Source organism: Dunckerocampus dactyliophorus, chromosome 19 (assembly GCF_027744805.1).
Source record: "Dunckerocampus dactyliophorus isolate RoL2022-P2 chromosome 19, RoL_Ddac_1.1, whole genome shotgun sequence".
Lineage (NCBI taxonomy): Eukaryota > Metazoa > Chordata > Actinopteri > Syngnathiformes > Syngnathidae > Dunckerocampus > Dunckerocampus dactyliophorus.
In genome coordinates this window covers 11,956,890-11,981,656 of record NC_072837.1, presented here as the reverse complement: position 1 = coordinate 11,981,656, position 24,767 = coordinate 11,956,890, and the positions used below count along the sequence as shown (strand labels likewise).

Here is a 24,767-nt window from a genome sequence, read left to right as displayed (position 1 = left end):
ATGTGGCTTTTGGAAATACAGCGTGCAGTACATGTATTGTATTGCCTCTGATAGTTCCAGGCCATGTTTGAAATTCTATCCTGACTGTTAAGAATGAAGACATGAGTAAATCCAAGCTTAAGCGGGGAAGAATCTGGCACTTATCAGCCGTGAGGAGCACTGCAGGCTTATTTAACCCTTAGCAGTCTATGAGACGGTTGTGCTCTAATTAAGAACCAGTAAGGGTCGGGTGGGGTGGTGGGGGTGTGGTGGGTGGATAATTCAAATGGCCGATAATCCTCACTCTACAAATGTGCTCTGTGACCCCATGACCTTGCCACTAATGAAGGGATAGCAGCCAACCTGTATTAGTGAAGTCATGCATTTCGATTCAAAGACAATTTTTGGCCTTTTTAAGAGGCTTCAAGCGGTTGTGTTGCAATCCAAAAATGATTCAATAGTCTAAAACGACCACACTGAATTAAATATTGGATTTGCTGTTGGCAAAAAATGTGCGCCGCATGCTTAAAATATATTTCATCTCCGTCGCTGGAAAGAACATGATTACTCACAGACAGGAGTAAACAAAACTAAAAGCATGAGGATGAGAACGAGCAATTTTATCAGTTATTTTCACTTTACACAGAGTTTTTGGTCAAAATCAGTGGTTCTCAATTATTTTCAGTCATGCCCCCCCAAAGAGAGATTTCTTTGCTTTCAGTTTGTCCTCAGGGTGTTGCTGTAGTCAGGAAGTAGGTACTGTTATTGGGACGTGTCCTGTCTCTTGTTGAGCTGTAGAAAATGTTTGCCTGAAAGTATCATTTATTCAGGTGGAATGCACATTTAAATGTCTGATTAGTTGTCATCTTTGGGAGTGTTTGAAATTGCCAATGCTAATTGCTCCTGCTATGGGATTTCCAATGTAAATTAGCAAATATTTAAAGCATTTCCTTTATGTTGAATGCCACAGAGAAATGATTTATATCTTATGTAAGCTATAATTGCAATGCATGTACAGGCTCAGGAATGGAAGTCAACAGTCCGATCAGCTAGCAAGTAGAGACCATATTTTTTGCCTAAATGAATGTGTAAGCATAAAAATGACTACATTAATTAAAATACAAATATAAGGCATTCAGAAGACACATTCAAAGACAGGTGACACAAGACGATAGACGACATTGGGTTCACGGTAACGAGATGAGACGATATTTTAAATATAAGACTGGTCAAACACTCAATTTATTTAAGTGAGTCACAAAACAATGCAGGTACATTTTGAAATGTTTTCCAACTTTGCATGCATGACCTAAGCATGATGCTTTTAAATTTTAAACGTCCATCCATCCATTTTCTATACCGTTTCTCCTCATTAGGGTCGCGGGGGTATTCTGGAGCCTATCCTAGCTGACTTCGGGTGACAGGCAGGGTACACCCTGGACTGGTCGCCAGCCAATCGCAGAATGTTCTTCCACTTCTTCCACAAATTGAAAAAAAAACAACTAAAAATGACAAATGTTAAAATAATTTCTAGTTGTAGTTTCTACTACTCATCATTTATGCTGATGTGTAGTTACGTATGTAAAGACGTGTAAAAAAGATTGCAGACTGCAGTAGATTTGTTTTATGTTTACGCTAAAAGAACTACAATACCCATGATGGTTAGTGTGCCGGATCACAAAGTAGAAGACGTTACTATCTCACGTTTTGTGTTATGCAGTGATCGTATTTTGATCTGACAAATCTTAAGCAACTTTAATTAAGTGTAGAATTGCTAGAGTGTCTGTTTGGACATTAACACCACGGCGACTGTTGGACTCCGATGGAAAAAAGCACCCACCGAGTGACAAGTGCCGCTGGGAACACCGAGGTAGGTTGGATTGCAAGGTTTATGGTGCACTATAAACACTGTATATGCACTGCCACTTCCATATTATGTGTGTTATCATTCACAGAAGCGATAGCTCATGTTTTTAATCTTGCAAGCTCTCTTGATACAAGATCGAATGATACCCGTAGTCCCTATGTGTCAGTAACGCGTGAGACACACAAGCAACAGACTTGATCGCTGGAACAACAGGATTTTACTGCAGGAATTAATGATCTCACAACAGACAAAATAATCCCTAATAAAAACACAAGCTACTTTTGTCACTTCCTGTCCGCCTCTCTTTCAGGTCCCCTATGGAACACATTTACAGTATACTAACACACACAATGTCTTAAATTGCTTATTTTCTCTTATTTTATCTACTACATTGGGTAATATGAGTGTAAGGGTGACTATAGGGTTGTTATTTCATGTCGGGTCTTGAAACAATTAACCGCGATAAATGAGGAATTACTGTAAACATGATTACTTTCAGAAATACTGTACTTACAATATACAAATATGTAGGAAAAATAACATGGACTGACTGTTGCAACAATATTCTTTCACTGTCCCCTAGCAGAACTTGTTGAGGCGGCACATTTTTAAAGGTGGGCGGAGAGGGCTGGAGTGGGTGTCTGCTCATAGCTGTCGTGCTTCCACCAGCTCTGCTCATAGCTGTTGCATGATTGATACCTCGTCCCTGAAGTGTCAACAATTCTGTCTTGCCTCTGGAGAAACGGGCTCGCCATATACACCTTCCATGTACTGTACGCTGTTGCATAGAAATGACTTACACAAGCAAAACAATACCATTCCTTGCTTTCACTCGCTCTGTTTTTCCACCGATTCCTTTTGGTGCAGCAAGGATTTCACGTTTCACATCCCCTAAATCGTCCTTGACACATTCTTTATCTCCGAGCATCCTTATCCTGCTCACTGTTTTGCTTATGCCTATGATATGCTGGCTGTACAAACACCATATGAAAAAGTCTGCCAATCAAGCAGTGTACATTTATTTTCAATTACCTTCTAAACACGTTTTTTAACATTATTAGGGCCCTCTAGACATGAAATAAAGCCACAAAATTCAAAGTGCAAAGTGGCAAGGGATTACTGTATTGGATTTTAGGCTGTTTAAGACTTTAAGACCCTGCATTCCCTGTGTTCCAGAACCTCCAGCGATAGGTGAAAATCCACAAAACACCTAAAACCCACTTTGAAGACTAGTTTAAGCCTTTATAAGCTGTCTCAAACGCTTTACATGCATTTAAACGTATGTGAAAAAATGCTTAAGCACATTTAAAACCAAAGGATCTGCAGAAACATAAATGTACAGTACAGTAGATGCCCACTTTTGGTGAATAGCAAAAAACCACAAGCAACTGAGACGACCACTTGAGACTCTAATCAAGTCTGGGCTATGCCGCTACATTATGTCTCTGTACTGCTGTACATAACATAAATTTGCTTTAGCTAGACATTAATACCCTTACTCACTCATGGTGGAACCAAAAATAACACAAAAATAACACAATTGTGGGGCACACAATGTAAGTGCACCACACGGACTATGCAGGTATCGAAATAAACACTATTATATACTATTATATATGCATTACCATATCTAACTTATTGTGTGGCGATATGGGGAAATAACTATAAAATTACACTTCACTCACTGACTGTGCTACAAAAAAGGTCAGTTAGGACAATTCATAACGCCGCTTATAGACAACATACCAACCCTTTATCCTTAAAACCACAATTATTAAAAGTTGCTGATCTGGGAAACTTTCAAAGCAAACAATAACCTGCTACCCAAATACCTTACATAATTCTTCTCAACAAAAGAGACGAAATATGACCTTAGGGAAAAATTTAACTCAAAACATTTATATGCGCGACAACACTAAAAACCTTCAGCATATCAGTATTTGGAATCAAATTATGGAACGGATTGAGCAAAGAACTCCAACAATGCACTAAAATGAGCCATTTCAAACAGTACACGCAGTTGGTGTTTAGAAAGTACAATGAACCACCGTGTACACACAATGTCTAAACACTATTGCACTTACTGTACTACTTATTTCTCATTTCTTAGGACTACTTGAAGTATTACATTGTCTGTACTCACTCAACAACACACTATGTTCCTGTCAACTATCAACTTTTAATCACTAATTATTATATAGAGTATTTATGATTGTTTATTATCATTGCCACATACGTTATCAATATATCACAACCCTTAACTCCTATTGTAACACACTGCGATATCATTTTCTCATGGTATTTCAATTTGGTTTCTATTTCAAAATTGGTAAGTGGTACAAGTTGACGACAGGAAGTGCACAAATAAATGTATTAGCAATTGGTGTGAAACTGAAAGTGGGTAGGATTAAATACGTTTTGCTTCTTCCTATTCCTCTTTGGACATGTGGAACTGTGAATGGTAACGTGATGTATTCCAATGTGGCCTGTATACACATACAAAATCAAATTAAAACCATGACCATTATCCACAATACACGCATTTATAACCTGCAAGGCATGCTAGGTATCTTCATGTTGGGGGAGAACCCAGCATACCTTGCGGCTTATGTATACTAACGCAGTGTGTTGCCTTTCAGTACGGTTACAAACTTTGCTGACATTATGTAATTCATTACTATATATTAATACACTATCACTAAGCTAGAGTAAATGAGATGGGTTTTCGATCACATAACTAACTGTGGAGATAAAAAGCACAAAAAGCAGATTTTCCCACAAATAAGAAAATCATTTTTAATAAAAAAAAACACAACTGCTAAATCACAAATAAGTGGGGCTCCACTGTACCTGTATAGAAAAAAACAGTTATATCGCAATAAAAAATGAAGCCAATATGGGGACTATTTACCAGTAAACATATATAACTTGAGTGATGATGATGACGATAAATTCACTGTGCAGTACCAATGTAGTATGTGGGTGATGAAGAGCATGATGATGATGATGGGTACAGTACTGCACAGCAAAGCAGAACATTAAAAGCTCTTCGGAGGGCAGCCTACCCCTCAGCACCTGCATCTTTTTCCATTCAAGGCTTAGACGTGCGTCATGCAGGGGCGGACGTACCATTAGGCAAACACAAACTGCCTAGGCCCTGAGATTTCCAGGGGTCCCCAAATGTCTCATAGAAACGAATTATTCGACTTTTTTCCTTCGATTTAAAGTACATATTACTGTTTCAGTCGTAATTATAAAACTACATCAGAATGCGAAATCTATCATGATTGTTTCGATCGCGGCCTCCTTCCTTCTCATACAATGGACTATTCCATGTTACTGTGCATGTGCAGACTGATTCAGGAAGCGGGGAGCAAAACACACTTGTTGGCGCGGTGTGGAGAAAAATGAAGCGGAGGTATCCCGGTGGAGCGGAGAAGGGGAGAAGGTGAGAGGAAATCAGTTTTTATCAAAACTACCGAAGGTGTCAACTTTTTCTTATTTTACAGATTGATTATTGGTCAGAGATAGAGGGTAAAAATGGGCGCTTGCAGAGCTTATGAGGCACTTATTTGACTTCAGGTTCCTTGTATGCCTTGACTTAGATCAGTGTGATGAGGATTTGTTTGAGAACTGCAAGCTGTAGAGCAGTGACAAGAACCCCCAAATGAACTTTTCTGATAGACCATGATGGGCAAGGTTCACATTTATATGCAGATGGGATCAAATGTCCTTTAAATCTTTAGGTGGGCTGGTGTGAGAAATAATGCCTGAAATGTTTAGAGAAGCTTAGAAGCAATCACACATAGGAAATTCTAGACCATATTTCATCTATTTATTCCTCTACTACTTCTTATTCTAATATGGTTGCTGGTTCAAGCCTTGATACCGCTGTAATCATTTAACTTACTGTATTTATACATTTCAATATCCAGTCTGCATTTTTACTTTCCAACATTTCAAATTTCACCCTTTTTTGTCCGCTTTCCGCCATGTAGGCCGTCAGAACCTTTGTAAAAATTCCCACATTTGAAGTTTTTCCCCATCGAAAACGAATCATTGTCGCCACCTATTGGTTTAACAATACAGTCGTCCCTCTTTTATAGCGGTTAATTGGTTCCACACCTGACTGTGATAAATACATTTCCGCAATATAGTGTTCGATGTTAATAAATGGAATGTTTTCGTAGTTGGAGCACAGAAAATTGTTCATGACTTTCTAAATATGGTTTGTAACATTATTAGAGCCCTGTAGACGTGAAATAACACCCCTATATTTACCTTTACACCACATTGCGCTACTCTTATGCTGCAGGGATGAGCTAACAAGCTAGCAAGCTAACCAGTTAGCCTCAGTGTTAAGGTAATTAAGGTAATTAAGGTCATTACTGCGGCCTAGTGACCAGAATACTACATATCACTTGTATTTCAATACGTTTTGACTAATAATAGACCACAGTCAGCCATCATTTATTAATTCATTTCTGAAAAAAAAAACGCAGTATCGTGAGACAGCGATAATCGAGCCGTGATATTGTGAGGGACGACTGTAACATTCTGCTTATTATGCCCACAGTGGCATGGCTGAAGTTGTAGAGTGGTCGTCTCCCAACCTCATGGTTGCCGGTTTGATCCATTTCGAGGATATTTCAAAATCCATTCAACATTTCAGTTCAGCTTCAGCATCTACACGCAATATCTACAAAAATTCTTCATCCAGTTCAAAAGTGAGTTTTTAAAAAAACATTGGACAATAACCCCTGACATTGTCTTCAAACTATATTAAAAACTAGCAGAAAGTGTGCATTCAACAGGACGAATAATATCATCTTTTTCATGCGTATGGCCTTTTTTGAAATAAAATAAAAAGTAAAATGTTATAAATAGTCATACTAATAAGCTGCTGGAAACACATTTCTGTCATATCATCATTTGCATGTCTTCATTTCATTGAAACCTGCCACTGCTAGTGCAGACTTAAATTATTCTTGCTCCTTTTGCACACACAGAGAGCTGTCATCGGGTGTCTCCAACAGCCCAACAGCTCTATTCCTCCTACTTTTTTTTTTCTTCTGCTTCAAAATTCTCATCATGGTGCAGAGTTTCAAAACATCTCCAGTAACACATATACAGTACAGTTGGACTCAAAAATGATGCAACCCTCCAGTGTTAAGTGGAAATCCACAGCCGACCACATTATACCCCACTGGGAAGTGTCCAAGTGTCCAAAGTACTCATACTTCTCAGTAAGATGCAGTATATTTGTATGCAACTACTACGACAATATTAACATATTGTTCAATTTAATTCAAGTCACAAATCACCAGTCATATTTTTTAACCTTTTAAAACATACAACATGCTGCAACTAATTAATTCATGGATTATCGATTGACGACTATTTTGTATCGGATTAATCGTTTTTTGATGAAAAAATGTAAATATCCTCTGATTTCAGCCTCTCAAATGTGATTTTTTTACATTTTTATTTCCTTAGTCATCCATGAAAGCAGACCTATTATCTTTGTGTTTTAGCCAAATCAAGATACACATCATTTTTGACTTTAAAAAACAGTGATGGGCATCTTTACCTCTTTTCTGATAGCAAGGATACTAGACAGGACTGCCGACACTGCCGCAAATGAATGAAATTCCGTCATGATGGTGAGCTAGACAGGTGGGCGGGGCTAGGCGGACAACAGTGTACAATGTATTCACTAGCTCTGAGCTGGGTATTAAATAGTTATATGCTGTGCGTACACTTGGATAAAATGTATAAATGTTGTTTACTTCATTTAACGCGGCCCATCTGGAACCAATTAACCGCAATAAACGAGGGACGACTGTACCTAGATTATGCGATGGACACAAACTCTCCCTCTTGCATGTCCATGGTACTGGAGCGGAGCCGGCATTCTGCGCACACGCCAGTCTCCACGGCGGGATGTAACCCGGAATTAATTGTGGCCGAGTGGGTCACAATTGTGGAGAAATTGTGAAATGTTCACAATTGCTAACACGTGTCGATGTTCAGTGGTTGTTTCTTGTGGTAATCGGGGTGTAACGATTCATCCACTACATCAAGGTATCGATCTGTGTTCAGCAATATTCAGTGTATTGATACATATCGACGACATATCGCTCTAGCATCGTTTAAAAGGTAATCAATCGATTGCATCAGTACTAGGAAATAAAGTATTGGATTTAAGCATGGCAAGCTTTATGTGGATATGGTTTTTTTAGCACTTTTAATGATAAAGACGTTAAATGTTACTGGTGTAACAGTTTGATTTGGCGTAAATTTATTAGTCATGCCTTTTGAGTGAGGCGCACGGATGATGTCATGTAAAGGCGACGGAGCCGACTTGTCCTCTCCATAATGACAGTCCTGCAAAGAGTGACTGTAGGCGCCCTATAGCTCGGATGCTACACTCGATTCAGTGTGTCTATGATGTCTTCGCCACGCTTTATACTAGATTTAGGTTGGACCACATCGAGTCAGACGAGTGCTTCGAAAGTTAAGTCCAACTTAAAGCCTTTCAAACTACTTGCCAAGGTCCGTGGGTCGATCACAGCTTTTGTCATCACGCAATAAATGTCCGGTGGGAAATATGGCAAGCTGATAAATATTGTGTGACCTATGACATGCCATTTATGTAGAGTGTAAGGTATCAATATGGACTCCTCTTGCCTGCAGATACACTTGGAATGATTACATTTTCCATTGTAAGTTACATTTATTTGCAAAACTCCATCCATTTTTTTTTTTTTTTTTTTTTTTTTTTTTTTCCCCCTGTCCTGTCCAGCCTTTAAAGCAGATAGAATTGTATACCTAAATGCCGTCAAGTGCTCAACAGATTTACTCTGCCAGAGAGAAGTGTGATATACACTTCCCCTGTCATACAAAATTTATTCGACCTTGATGCTTGTTATAAAGCAAATTTGGAGCGCCCGGACCGGAGCAGGAGGGGACAGAGAAGAAGAGAAAAGGAAACGGGGGGGGGGGGGGGGCGAGAGGGGACAAAAACAAAAAAAAGAGAGACAAGAGACAAGGACAACAGCAGCAACAACAACAATTGTGACAGAACAACAGAAACATACCGAACGACATCAGCAAATAAATGTCCGTGACAACTATAAAGACGAACAAGGATAAAGGACAAATCAATATCAACAACCACAATGACAAAGCTGTCAATGACAATCAGACATAATAGCAGTCATGAAATGATGACCTATGACAGTGATCACAATGACAATACTGCATTGAAACAGTCGCACACAATAGCAGTCATGAAATGATGAATTATGATAGTGATCACCATGATAATACCGCATTGAAACAGTCACACATAACTGTAGTAATGAAATGATTATCCATGATAGTGAATAGAATCAAAGTTACTGTAATGCACATCATTGTAAAAAAAAAAAAAAATACATATACACACATATATACATACATACACATACATAAATACATATATACATATATATATATATATATATATATATATATACACATATATACCGCACATACACATATATATATATATAGTCATACTGCTGAAATCACCGTCGCTGTAATAAAACCAACAACATAATAACACCCTGGATAACTCAGTGAGTAATGTGGGGAAGTACGTATGTACTGTGAGTGTGCATATGTACAGGTATCTCTGTATGTAAGGAAGACTTCATATATATATAAAGGTGCAGGAATGTGTGGGCGTGTGATTGTCACTGAGAGTGCATGAAAGGAAAGGGGCCGCCTTCCACCTCCCAGAGAGCCCCGCCCCAAATAGCAAGGCCGGGCCCCGGCCGCCAGAAGGCCACCAGGCCCATAGGGGCAGGCAGCACAAAGAACAGTGCCCCAAGAGCCAGCCCAGAGAGCCCCCCCCCCCCCCCCCCCCCCCGGAAGACCAGTAAGGGGCCGAAGAGAGGTAATCCCAGCCAAGGACAGGGCGCCAGCGGGCCGGAGGACTGCCAACCCCCGAGACCAGCGAGAGATCACACCCCACAAAGGCAGACGGGTACCGGGGGCCACAAACCGGCAGGCCCAGAGACGCCTCCACAGCTGGAAAGAAGCCCGCCCGCGCCGGAAGCGCCAATTCCCCCCCACCGCCACCCCCACCCCCAGGGAGCGGAGCCCGGCCCGCCCCGGGCCAACCCCCGCCCGACCCCCGACACAGGGCCGCCCCGCCAAGGGATGCAGGAGGCACACCCTCCACCCACCCGGCGGAGGCACGGGCGGCAGAGATGTATCGCCCAGCACCTGACCCCACGGAGCAAACCCCTGTATGCCCCCCCCCAAATAAATAACTAAAATAAATAAATAAATAAAAATACACACACGCACGCACATACACACTCCTACGCACCCACACACACGCACATAAACACTCCTACGCACAAACACACCCCTATGCGCACGCTCATACACACTCTTACTTACTCAAGCGCGCACACACACACACACACACACACACACACACACACACACACACACACACAGTGGTCGACTGCCCGACACCCGGAAGCCCCACCCTATCCCCCGTTGGTAACCCAAGGAGCAGCGGAGCCGGGGACCCCGGGGTAGATACACTTGGAATGATTACATTTTCCATTGTAAGTTACATTTATTTGCAAAACTCCATCCATTTTCTATAGTTTATCCTCATTAGGGTCATGGGTGAGCTGGAGACTATCACAGCTGACTTTCAGGTCTGTACTTTTGTTCATGAATTCGTTGTTTATGCCGGGCCACCAGAGGGAGCTGTCATGGCATGCCGGGCAGCCATTGGCCAATGAACTGCTCTGCTGGGAAGAAATGCATTATTGGAAGAAGTTAAAATAATAGATTTTAGCCTTCTATCTATGATGACACCGTGAGTCAGACTGTTATATTGAGTAATGACCTCCTGCGATGTCCAGTGGGTTGATAAGCTCGTTGTGAGTTTTCAAAAGACGGGATATGACGTCACCTAATGTGATGCACACTGCGGCAAAACCCAACAGAAGACTGAGTGAAAACGATCAAAAAGTAAGACTTAAGAGTATGCCCAGAAGCATAAATACGGCAGTTAAACATTCCTGGATCTTTTCAACAAAGTAGTCGTGTTGAGCGTGTCTCTGCTGTCTCCTTGCAGCACATCTCCTGGAACCTTTTTGACGTCTTTATATCATTTATATCCTCTTACTTACATCTCAGCTGCTAAAATGACAGCTGGTAAAAAAAAAAAAAAAAAAAATCCACCATAGAAACAAAAGTCCTACAAGGGCATCTGAGACTCAGAAGACTAAATGAAGTAAAAACTGCATATCAGCTTTGTGATATAGGTAAAAAAATACATACGCATTACTAGTATCAACTTTTTTTTCCTAATACTTTGTACGGCGCTTTTTCTCCCATTTTTGCAGTTGTTTTTTTAATAAATATTTAAACTTTCTTCTTAAACATTCTTCGTAATTTTTCTTTCTATAATACTTTGACTTTATTGCCGTAATATTTAAACTTTTTCCACAACCTATTTATTTTCGTAAAATTACAACTTTTAAAAAATAACATAACAACATAACAATAATAATAATACATATTTTATTTAGTATTTTATCTCTATGCTACTAAAATGGCATTATATTTCCTCATTAATATTACAAGTTTATTCTTAAAATTGTGACTTTTTTCTCCTTAGAATATGCATTTTTGGTCTTAATATTTTGACTTCTTTCTCATAAAATTACAGATGTTTTTTCCCGGTTCTGCTGTTGTTTTTTGCACTTGGAAGTTGTACATTTTCTTCTCATAATTATGATTTTTTTTTCCCCCATAATATTTTGACTTTACCGTCGCAACATAACTTTTTTTTGCAACCTAGTTTTCCAAAAATTACAACTTTATTCCTTGTTTCAATTATTTCTCATAGTATCACAACCTTAAAAAAACTACTAAACGACTAAAATTATTTTATTTTCCCTCTAATATTACGTTAATCTCATAAAATTATGAGTTTTCTCAGTAGATTACATCTTTTTTTATTAATATTTTTACTTATTCTTGTACAATTACTGCTGATTTTTTAATTTTTGCTGTTTTTTTCTTAAATTATATTTTTAGATTGTGCTGTGGGCCAAAAAAAAACCCAGCCATGTGCCGCAATGGCCTCCAGGCCGCAGTTTGGACACACCTAACAGAGAAAATAGCCCATTTTGTTAGAACCCATCCATTTTTCATGTGAGCAAAAGTATTTGAACAGGCGTGTCTTTTTTGCCCGGATGTGTCCTGTTTAGGAATGTCAATAAAAGAAAAAAAAAGAAAAAAAAAAGGAATGTCAATAACATCGGTATCAGATTTTTTCCTGATAATGAAAACCGATATTGAAAAAATGCTGTTTAGATGGACATTGTAATGTTCACATGGCCAGGGTGACACCACAGCTTGTACACATACAGTGCAAGCCCACCTCCTTTGCATTTTCCACAAGCTCTTCTGTTCCTGTCTGCTCTGAATGTACTGAAGCCGGCTAGCTCCTCACGTTAGCCCCTGGGACGCTACCTCTTTGAAGGTCTTGACGTTTTTGCCAGCGGTCTTGCTCGGTAATGAATTCACATTTCCCATGACAATAGAAGGTACCGAAGGCTTGAATCTCCGCTTCCTCGTAAGCCGCTTGACTTTCCTCTTAGCTCCGGCGTGGCCGACTCGATATCAATGGGTAGACAGGGAATCACACCGACACCGGACGTTGCTCTCATGGCACGTAAAAATGTGCTTGAATAAACAAACAAAGCTGCTTGGAAGGCAGCCACTCGTGGCCGCGGTGTTACTTCACACACACCCACACACACACACATAGATATATACTGTAGATACTTTATTACTCTCTAAGTGAAATTCATATTTCCAGCAGCTCTGCAAAAATGGGCTCCCGTATTTGCCAGCGCGCAAAAGACGATCAAACTGCCTCTCATGCGTGTAAACAAACGTGGGCTGCTAGTAGCAAACTAGCATGCTCCTGCCATCCATTTTCTAGATATGCCGCATATCCTCAGTAGGATTGTAACAATTCCAGGAAGTAAGCGATGGTAAAATCTGATGCTGAGTGTGCGCGCTTGATTAGGAGAGTCCGTGCGGACGTCCGTGAAAATGTCACTTTTTCATATGTTATTGGGTGTGTTTTCATTTGTATACATGTTTGTTAGGTAGATTACTGTTCCTCTTCAATTTGACATCAGATTTACACTGTTGGACCACCTCTGGCTATATGATGCCTGCGAATGTTAAGTCCAACTTTAAGCCTTTCAAACTCATGGATCAGAGCTTCAGGACCAGATAAAAGGTATGTTGGATGTAAATTCACTTTAATATCTATCTACAGATGAAATTTCATTCAAATCCGGTGATGCGTCAATTTTTGGCCCGGAATTACTGTGTAATTTGTAATGTGCATGCGTGATGCTGCACAGTGGTGGCCGTGGCCACCCCACTGGCCATCTAGACATTTCAGGTATCAACTTATTGCCACCGCTATGTGAGTAATGGTCTCACCTTGGCCACCCCAATGAAGAATTTCTGGCTCTGGCATTGCTGCTGCACTAAGAGTGCTAGGCCTACATGAAAATTTTCTACCCTGGACTTTTTGATGATCAATGTAAATGTAAATGGATAGTCTGACTTTTGAAACAAATGTCACATCCTAATGGCAAGTATTTCTCAGATGTTTGACAATGTTGCACAATGCTGTTTACAACCACGTTGAGAAGCAAATTGCCGGTGCTGTATCCATTAGCTTCACAACCACAGGAGATATGCCATGATCCACATATCGGCATCAGTATCGGAAAATTGAGAGTTGGACAATATCGGCATATCGGTTATCGGCAAAAAAGCCAATATCGGACATCCCTAGACCTATTACATTATATATTCAATCACTAAATAGCACTGAATGTCTATGCTCAGTTGGATAGGTTTTGCCTGTGTAAACTGGATTTAGAGGTGGAAACAACATGAAAACCAGTGCTCTCTATGGGGCGTTGCACAAACATTGGTCATAGCCAATACAACCATTTAGAATCTCTTGAAGAAGAAAGAAACCACTGGTGTACTAAGTAACAGATGTGGAAGAGGTAGACCAAGGAAAACATTGTAATCTGATGACAGAAACATTGCGACAGCTGTAAAAACAAGACCCTACAACAACTGTTAGTTACAGCCTACAGAGTGCAAGAGTGAAGTTATCACTATCTACCCTTCATAGAAGACTTCATGAACAAAAGTACAGACCTGAAAGTCAGCTGGGATAGGCTCCAGCTCACCCATGACCCTAATGAGGATAAACTGTATAGAAAATGGATGGAGTTTTGCAAATAAATGTAACTTACAATGGAAGATTTAATCATTCCAAGTGTATCTGCAGGCAAGAGGAGTCCATATTGATACCTTACACTCTACATAAATGTCATGTCATGGGTCACACAATATTTATCAGCTTGCCATATTTCCCACCGGACATTTATTGTGTGATGTTGACTAAAAGGCAGCATAAGACCCCGACCTGAACACCATGTCAATTCATGCTCCAGCACACCAGTGTGCCGCCCGTGTTTTGTTTAATTAAGTTCTGTATAAACAAGCAAAGCACTGTTTCACCTATTGTCCTCTGTTATAATGAGCTAAACAATGAGCACTCCACTAGAATTGAGGATTTGACGGAATGTGCAAACAAGGAAAGCTTGTGCCAGAAAACTAATGCATGTCAGTCGAGGGCAAAATAAGCTGGGCGGGGGAAAAACTGCCTTTAAATAAATGGGAAGATATTTAGCAAAGGGCAGCAGAGTGGTCTGCTGGCGGAGAGAGATTTAGCACGAGCAGAGACTTAATTTAAAATGATACTTTACATGCCATTAAAATTGACCTAGAATAGCATTTCATATGACTGTCACTGCATTAAATACAGATGCCACAGTCCTGTCGGAGTCTCTGTTTAATACACAGAAAACTAAGGCAGTGCGATGAAATTCTGCATAATATCGCACCATCAGGCTCTTACAGAGATACACACCCACACACAAGAGATTCTTACTTGGCCTACTTAGCGTTTGCAGGGGGGAAAAAGTTGCAGATGTGAACCACGTGTGGTAGTTTCTTTCATATTCATGTCTTTGGCTGTACTGTATATGAGGGATTTAAAAAACAGAACTTAACTGTCCATCTACCAGCTGGAGCTGGGGTGTCCAAAGTGCGGCATGGCTTGTTTTTTTTTTTATTGGCCCTCGGCACGTTCTAAAAATACAAAAATAATAAAAATAATACAAAAGCAAACGCAAAAAAAGCAGTAAAAAGTCATAATATTAAGAGAAGAAATAGCATGAAGTTGAAATGTTAAAGAGTAAAATATGCCATTTTTAATTTATATATTTTATATTTTTTTTATTGATTCATTTTTTTAAGTCGACTTTTAAAAGTTTTTTTTTTAGAATATGACAAACAAAAAAATAATAAAGTTGCAATTTTAGGAAAATTAAATTGGGTAAAAGTTCTAATATTGCAATAATAAAGTCAATTATGAGAATAAATACATAATATTAGGGGATTCAAGTCATAATATTAAGAGAAAAATGAAATAAACAGTTCAAATATGATAATATATTAAATAAAATAAATATAAATCATATTAAGAGGGGAAAAAAGTATAATCTTGAAATATTAAAGACAAAAATACAAATGTTTCTATTTTATTTTTTATGTATTTACTTTTTTAATACAACTTTTTGAAGTTTTTTTTATTATGTTGTGTATAGTATGAGAAACAAACAAAACAAAGAATAAAGTTGCAATTTTAGGAAAGTTATGTTGGGTAAAAGATATTACCGTATATTACAGTAATAAAGTCAAAATCATATGATATTTAAGACATAATATTGGGAAAATAAAATTAAGAGAAAAATAGCACAAAGTTAAAATTTGAAGACTAAAATATAATACTAGAATAATAGAACATTCTGCCATTTATTAAACAGGTAAGGTTTTATTGTATCCATATACTTTTTAAAAATGTGTTCAGCTTGTGTAGCTTTAATTTGTGTCCTTGTTGGTGTAAACATTGTCCTCTCCCTGTGGCTTCGTCTTCATCGCTTGTGCATGTAATGTTGTTAGGAGCGCTGCCATGACACTTGCAGTGATCACAGCTCCATCATAAATACACCTAAATGCCAGTTATAGTCCAGTGTGACTGATACATTTTCTTTTTGTTCTTAATGATGCATTTTTTGACTGACGTGACTTAGACTCCGGAGCAAAATGGCCTCAAGCGGTTAAATCAAATAAACCCGACTCTTCAGGCTAAATGTCGCAGGTAAAGAAGCCAAAACAGACTGTCGTCAAAGTGTTTTCATGGCTGAGACAAGGAAACCACAGGATGCTGCCAGGACTCCTGCTGTTGTCGTAAATTGCAATTTTTTGGGGAAATGGCAAATTGCTCCAATCATCATTATCTAGCAAGCTAAGATAAAAAAAAACAGACATGCAGAACTATAATCATAACGACATGGAGCGAGATAAAGGACTCGCTGAGGAACATATCTGTGCTGCTCAGGAGATCACTGATGACTAAATGAGGCAGTCTGGCATGTGCAGCTGTTGTTACTAGAGTAGTACTGCACATAGTATTGAGAAACACTTTGAGGGCAGGTGCTTTTCTTTCCAGCATTACCACAAAGCATGATTCATGAAGTGGGGCTGGATGAAACTGGTGTGGAAGAATGTGCCGTGTCCCCACACAAAGCCCCATTAAATACCGTGAAACAATAGAGATCATGAGTTAGGGCAAGTCGCTGTATGATCAGCAAACTTACAAATGTATTGATGATGATAAAAAAAAGAAAATCACATCAGGACACTCTTAAATGTTGCAGAGAGTCTGATAGATCGGAAGCTGGTATCGTTTTTATATGGGAGACTACCATATTAAGACTAAGGCTGTGTCTCAAGTCCGATACATCAGCATTCACGACCCCGCATATTCATGGATTTTTGGTTGAATCACATTTTTATGTGGTCCTTCCTCTTCACTTCATCTCACATTCACAGCACAGAGGTCCGAGGTGTGGGAGGGTCTGTGCACGCTGATACGCTGGCGTGGGCTATTTGTATATTTTCTAAATATATATTTCAAGATTTAATATTTCATTTGACATTTAATTTAACATTTATTTAGATTTAATATTTACATTTAACATTTATTTTTAACACAAGCTTTAACATTTATTTTGAACATTTATATTTAATATTTATATTTAGATGTATCTTTCCATTTAACATTTATATTTATAATATATATATATGAATATATATATTTACCATTGGATATTTACATTTATAATTATCTTTAGATTTAGCATTTAGATTTTGATTAAACATTTAGATTTAGCACTTAGATTCAGATTAAAAATTTACATTTAGCATTTAGATTTAGAGTAACCATTTCAATTCACTGCTTAATTTCCTCTACATGCTAAAAAAAAAATCTTAGGAGCAGTCCTGTGTGGACAGGGCCTGACAGCATCACAGAGTGCATCACAGACTACATCAACTTCTGTGAAGACACTGTCATCCCTGCAAGAACTGTCAGCTGTTATCCTAACAACAAGCCCTAGATCACCAGACAGCTGAAGAATCTGCTGAATAAGAAGAAGCAGACCTTCAGATCTGGGGATAAGGACGAGTTGAAGAGGATACAGTGGCAGCTTAAGGTCAAGCTTAGGGAGTATAAAGATGCCAACAGGATAAAAAACAACACTTGTGACGTGTGGAAGGGCATGAAGATGATCACTGGCTTCAACACCAAAGCCAAGCAGCAGGATGAGGGTCCAGACAGAGCCAACGAGCCAAATGTGTTCTTCAATAGATTCAGGCCCTGTCCACACGGGAACGCTCCTGTGATTTTTTTTTTTCGCATCCACACCGTGCCGCATTAGTAAATACAGTAGTTGCATACAGATGGGAATGGATCACTGAGTGAAAACAATGTAATACACAAGGCTCACCTACATGTGGTGCTGTGAACGGAACCACGTAACACACCAAACCATGGAAGAAGAAAGAATGCACGTGCATAAGTCCGTCGTCTTTTCAAGGCTCATCTAGACTTACGAGAAGTGGAATTACTTCTGGGAGTCATGAGGGAGAATAAAACAACAAAATATCAACTAAACAAACTGGCTTGCTACTTTGGCTTTGCAGCACGTTTTATAAAGCAGCCCTTTCTCATTCCAAAAATCTCACCCAGTTTCACCTCTCGTTCTTCCGTTTGCACATACTCCGACAGACACCCATCCATCCATCCATTTTCTATGCCGCTTAGCCTAACTACGGTCACGGGGGTATGCTGGAGCCTTTCCGACAACCAGTCCACCTTAAAAGAACCGCTTTTTTTTTTTTTACCTTAGCCTGGGGAGTCGCTGTTGCACTGCCCGTTTGTTTGGCCATAATACAGGGTTAGCAAGCAGCATTAGCTAAATGCTAACCTGTAAAACAGCGGCATGTACTATGTAACGCGCTGTTAATGAATTGATTGGCTGTGGAAGTAAATACGTGCAAACAGGATCTTATCATTGGCTGGACAGTGCGCATTATCGTGTTATATGTTACCGCTTGTTGTCACTCACGGCATTGCTTTACAAAATGGTACAGAATCAATTGTTATAAGTTGGATTGTATTTTGTGCGCAGCATGGTTTTGTGGTGCGCAGAGAACTCGAGAGCAGTGCATGATTGCTCAGCTTATAGGGAACATTGTCCCTATGTGGCAGGTGTCGCGGGTATCAAAATAAACAGGAATATACAAGCAAAAAATACTAGCATTTATTAAACGCAAAGCATGCTGGGAAGCCTTCACGCACACTTCCCCAACAGGAAATTACCCAGCATGCCATGTTTGTATATACAGACACACATACAGTATATATTTCATTGTTGTGCATGTAGCCTAAAACTGACATTTCAATGCGTTCCAAACTTACGCGTGCAGGCCACAAAAGGAGGGTCCGAGAAAGCTCGGTAGTAGCCATCCTCGCAGTCGCAGCGCCAGGAGCCCTCCCGCTCATTAAAGCTGTGCATCGGGCAGCGAGAGCACTGTAGGTCCTGGGAGGAAGATTTGTAGAAACCACGGCCACATGCTGTGGATGGTCTCAAAAGAGAGAAAAAGAGAGGACAAGTCAGGAATACTATCTACAAAGGAAAGTAGACTTCACCATCAAGACTTCTGGAGCCAATCACCATCACAATCATTAAATAAAACAATAGCTGATCCGAATGGAAGGAGTGATATGTCTATTTAAATAACGTGTTGATTCAATGCATGTACTGTTTACTGAGTATCCACAAAAGCATTGTTGTTGATTATTTTTGTCATGTCACACACTGTTTTTGTTACAGTAATATGGCTCCCGCAGAGTAACATAGCATAGCCGTTGTCTCAAATCTCTGCATGATGATATTGGCAAAGCCACAGGCTTGCACGGCCTTGTGATGCCATAAAAGTTTCCTCCAAAACACACTCAGTTGGACCTTCTGTTACAGCCAGTGACAGAAACCAGCTCATATTGTAATACCACTCATTGTAAAGGAATCAGTCAAACTAACAAACCATTTACATGGATATGGAAGAATAACATCCCAGTATCAGTCTCCACTGAAAACAGCTGAACAGCCAACAGTTTGAACAATCGCATATAAATGGAACTCATGTTGACAAAACTTCAAGGTCACACGCATATGCACAGGCACACGTGCAACGTTGCTGAGTCAGAGAATGACAGGAATGCAATCGCTCCTCGATGATTCTTAAATGATAAGCAGCACAATTCCAGAGGAATAAAATGCAAAATCATCCAAAGTCAGAGCCACACATGCTAGTTCGCCCGCAACGTAATAATGACATGTCGTTTAATCAATGCCACTCCACCACTTTCAGGTAATTAATGACTGTATAGCATATAGTTGGTATAATTAGTATATAATACTTGGTTAGTGTCAATCCATTACAGAACGTCCGGCTCAAAACATACTCTAACTGAATCAATTTTGCCCATTAGAAATCATGTAAATCTAATGAATCTGTTCCAGAAAGCCAAAAATCTCAACACAAAACATGATTTTATAGTTTTACAATTATAGTTTTACATGCAACAAACAAATGTAAATGCATAGAAATGATGAATGAAGGGGATAAATGAAAATTTAAGGTTACTTTTACCTTCATTGAAGACGTGAATGTTGCCAAAGAAACGATGTGGAAGCAAGATCAACACGTTCGAGTTATTTCTTGAATTCAATAGTGTTTGTCACCTCAAATGCCTGCTTTTCTTTTGATCATGGATGAAAAATAAGCCCAAAAAAGTTGCAAGTGGCAGCATTTTGACAAAGAAGGTGACAAACACTATTGAATTCAAGAAATAACTCATGGCAAAACAGGAAGGTGGTGTCCCTGTTGATCTCGCTGCCACATCGTGTCTAGTTAGCTTGGTGCGTCCATAGGTTTCTTTTCCCTTGATTGAAGACATGATTCTTGATGTGAGTGTTCCCAAAGACACAATGTGGCAGTGAGACACAACACGGACACCGCCTTCCTGTTTTGCCATGATTTACAGTACAGTATTTCTTGAATTCAATAGTGTTTCTCACCTCAATAGCCCAAAATGGAGCCACAGAAAGTTTCAAGTGCCAGCATTTTGATACAGAAGGTGAAAAACACTATTGGATTGAACTGAAATCAAAAAATAACTCATGACAAAACAGCAAAATGGTGTCCATGTTGTGTCTCGCTGTTACATCATGTCTTTGGGAACACTCGCATCAAGAATAGTCGTCAATCAAGGTAAAAGTAACCTTAAATGTTCATTCATCCCTGTCGTTTGTCATTAATATGCATTTGGAATTGTTTTATGCATGTAAAACTATAAATACGTGTTTTGTGTTAACATTTTTAATACTCAACCGCTGATGACATCATAGACGGGCTGCGTAGATGACTTCGGTTTACGGTTACCATTTCGTAATTTAGCAAACTAGCTTCTTTGTTAGAAGCCAAGGATGTTTTGTGATAAAAACAGATCAAGAGCACAGTTGGACTCACACAGTGCATTAATAATACGACAAGATACGTGTAACTGTAAAATGTACGTAAACAGAGGCAAAATTTTGGCATAACTTTTCTACTGAAAAACATGCTAAACGGGGCTAACCTAGGTTCCACTGTACTGTAAAAACATACCAACACTGTAACAATATGAACAAGAAACACATTTGTGAAAATAAACATGGAAGAGAACTGAAAAACGTAAATCTTATCACGCTAGAAGACAATCAACAATCGTAACTCTTTTTTAGACTGTTTTCAAGCCGAGCATATCAGCAGGTGATCACATGATTGTGGTCACATCTAGAAAAAGGGCCAAAATAGCTGGTAAAAAGAATCTACTGTACGGTAAGTTGACAATGGGTTCAGAGAATGTATTTGTAACAAAAAAGAGTGAAATATCAACACATTAATCCCTCGTTTATGCTGGTTAATTGATTCCGGACCTTATCCATAAATGGAATTTATTCGTAGATAAGAGCATAGAAAATCTGTTTGCAGCCTTCGAAATACGCTTTTTAACATTATTAGAGCCCTCTAGACATGAAATAAAACCCATACAATCACCATTACACTCTTATTACCCAATATAGTAGACATAATAAGAGAAGATAAAACATAAATAAAACTCGTACTTGTGTGTGTTGTTGCAATAAATGTGTTCTGAATGTGTGGAGGACAGGAAGTGATGACGGGAGTTCAGAGTTGAGTGGATTACGGCCGCGGTGGTAGCGTATTAAGATTATTATGTTGTTATTATAGGCCTGTTGTGAGATCATTCAAACCTGCAATAAAATCCTGTTGTTCCAGCGATCAAGCCTGGTTCTTGTGTGTCTCACCCAACATTACAGCAACATTACTGACACCTAGTGACCAGCTTGAAAATGCTTCATTTATGCATTTTTTTTTTTTACTAATAATAGGCCGCATTTAAGCATGATTTACTAATTAATATATTTTCCAAAAGCTGTGAAATTTGAACAGCGATGTGACGAGGGACGACTGTACAATAGGTGGCAATGGTCCACTCTTGAGCCACAGCAATGCGCGAGTACAGTGGTGCCATGGTGCAGCGCAATTGCAGCGGCCAGTCAGGTCTTAGCCATCGTGCTTCATTTGTAATAAGACAGTTGGAGTTGTGAAGAATGGAAATAATTGTAGATAAATGCAATGATCATAATCGCCAGAGCGGCAAAATAACGGCTTGCAATGTCTTTCAACAAGGTAGTTCCCCATAAAGGTGTTTAAAGAGCTTGTTTGGGTTTAAGGCCGTGCTTTCTCCTACCATTCGCTGTGAACAACAGCGTGAACGACAGCGTGTCTGTTTGCCTTTGGGTCTCTGAGATCTCATCTGTTGGGTGTCTGGTGTGTGGAGGAGAGCCTGGCATGACTCCCACAATGGCTGTCACTCCGGTAGACGGGAGGATACACACAGGCTCGATGAAGACAGCACAGCCTCCAAGGGGACGGATGACAAAAGCAAACAGAAAAGGGTATTTTATGGGTAATTACTAGGCGTGTAACGGTATGCCATCATCACGGTTCGATACGTACCTCAGTTTTAAGGTCATTGTTCAGTTCATTTTCAGTATAGTCAGGGGAAAAAATGCTAAAGACAAAACTGCTTAGCTGTTGTGGAAAGAGTTTGGCGTCATTAATCTGTTCCAGAAGGCCAGACTCCAACCGAAACCAAAACATGGTGTAACTCTGTTAGTTAGCAAAGAACTAACGATTCAACTGCTGATGATATCATAGACAGGCCATGGAGCTGACTTCTACTTCCTGTTTCCCTGAATAAGCAAGCTAAAAGGATGCAAACAAGGACAATAAGATACATTAAAAACACAGTTGGAGTCACACAGTGTATTAATGACACAACAACGAGGCAAAATCTTTGCGTACATTAACTAAAAACACGCAACGTACACTAACCAAGGTTCCACTGTGAAATCTCATTTAGTGTACGCCACGGTTAGCTTATATGCCTACCGAGGCGTATGCTAAACAAGCTGCCAAGGTGTATTTTTTTACGTTGAGAACTTTGGGTACCGTTTGGGTACAATTTCTGGTTAGCGTACAATATGGGGCGCATCTTGTCGTGTTATTAACACACTGTGTGAGTGCAACTGCGTTTGTAAGATATTTTTACCACAAAACGTCCCTGTTAGCAGTGTGTTAGCATGGTATCCGGATCAGACCTTCTGGAATGGATTAATAACATTAACCGAGGTTCCACTGTATAAAAACCTGCAAACTGGGGAAACTTCCCAATAGGATCTCTTTCTAGCAGGCTTACAAAAAGGAAAGTTGGTCCCTGCACAGGACTATCAAGAAGGTCAAGCAGGGCTTTTAACAGCGCATCAAGGAACACTTTTAACAGTGGCAACAGGGACAAGCGGCAGAGTATTAAAGAACTCGGTGGCTACAAGAGCGGCACATCAACTGATGTGGGCAGCACCTTACCAGACACGCTGAACTAGCTTTTCGCCCGCTTTGACCAGCTCAACAGTGCTCTTCCAGAATGGGACGACGCCCCCATCCAGCTGCGGCAGCACCAGGTACGAGTCGTTTCACCACCATCCTCAACCTCTCGCTACTGCAGTCTGGAGTCCCCCCACCTTTCCCCACCATTATTCCAGTGCCCAAGGAGGACACTTTGTGCTGCCTGAACGACTACCGCTCAGTTGCTCTAACACCCATAATCACCAAATGTCTGGAGAGACTCATCCTGTCCCACATCAAGGACGCTCTTCCTGATGACCTCGATTCCCATCAGTTGGCATATAGGACAAACACTCCACACAGCCCTCACACCCCCGGATAATGTCAACACCTACAGTATGTGAGGATGCTCTCTATCGATCCTGTCACTCACTTTTAATGTGTACCAAAAAACAAAAGGATCCATAACAAAAAATCTAAATACAAATATATGTACATTACACCCTGAGTAATTACATATTTTTACCATTGACTGTACCAAACTCACCATCACAATGAGTATGTACCATAAAGCAGTAAACACACATAGAATAATCTCCATATGTTTGACACATACATCAACAAAACATTTTAGAGCGTAGCTTTAAAAAAAAATCTTGGTTCAGCGCTGAGATGTCTGTTTGACAAACAGTTGCCATGTGAACGGCTCAATCTAGCTTGGGAAGACGGGCCAAAAGCAAGCATTTTCACTCTATGCCATGCCATGGTTAAAGAATTGTCTTGAAATCTGTAGCTGTATTAATATGATCACAATGTTCAAGCATATTCTTATATGAGTGTCTGTACCATTAGCTCAGCCCAGGGATGGGCCAACTACAAACCTGTAAAATCTGTAATCTACCTTTTCCAAATGATCTTATCAAAAACCTTTAACATCGAATCGGTTGCCAGCAACAGAATTTGCAATTCTATTTCATAACTGGCATAGGTCCTGAACAATTTGTGTACGTAATCACAATTACTACAAAGGTTTCTGAAACCAGAGGCTCATCGCTTTCCAGTGATATACAGTTGCCCCACGTTAATTGGTTCCAGACTCGACCACGATAAGTGAATTCCCATGAAGTAGGATTCAACACTAATAAATTGAATGTGTTCATAGTTAAAGCATAGAAAACAAGTTTAAGACCTTCTAAGTACAGCTTTTCTGAATCCAAGTATCATGTCTTTCTATGGGGACCAGGAGGGCCTTTACTTATGGTAATTAGCATCACCTTGGTACGTTCTCATAAGAAATAATGTAAATCCAATTCATCCTTAACACAAAACATGTATTTCTCGTTTT

The 24,767-nt window shown here is 39.6% G+C and overlaps 1 protein-coding gene across 6 annotated transcripts in view; it reads right to left on the bottom strand.

Annotated features, from left to right (window-relative positions):
* epha7 (eph receptor A7) overlaps nucleotides 1–24,767 on the bottom strand; it is a 108,688-nt gene that overhangs the window by 57,052 nt on the left and 26,869 nt on the right. For 5 of the 6 annotated variants that reach the window (XR_008567052.1, XM_054762694.1, XM_054762693.1 and 2 more), the window contains exon 4: nucleotides 18,864–19,019. Coding sequence is in view for 5 of the 6 variants with exons in the window: in XM_054762694.1 (XP_054618669.1) it covers nucleotides 18,864–19,019 (156 nt within the window). In the remaining variant the exon portion in view is untranslated. Of the gene's footprint in view, nucleotides 1–18,863; nucleotides 19,031–24,767 lie in introns of all 6 variants that reach the window. The other variant, XM_054762695.1, reaches the window with a different exon arrangement.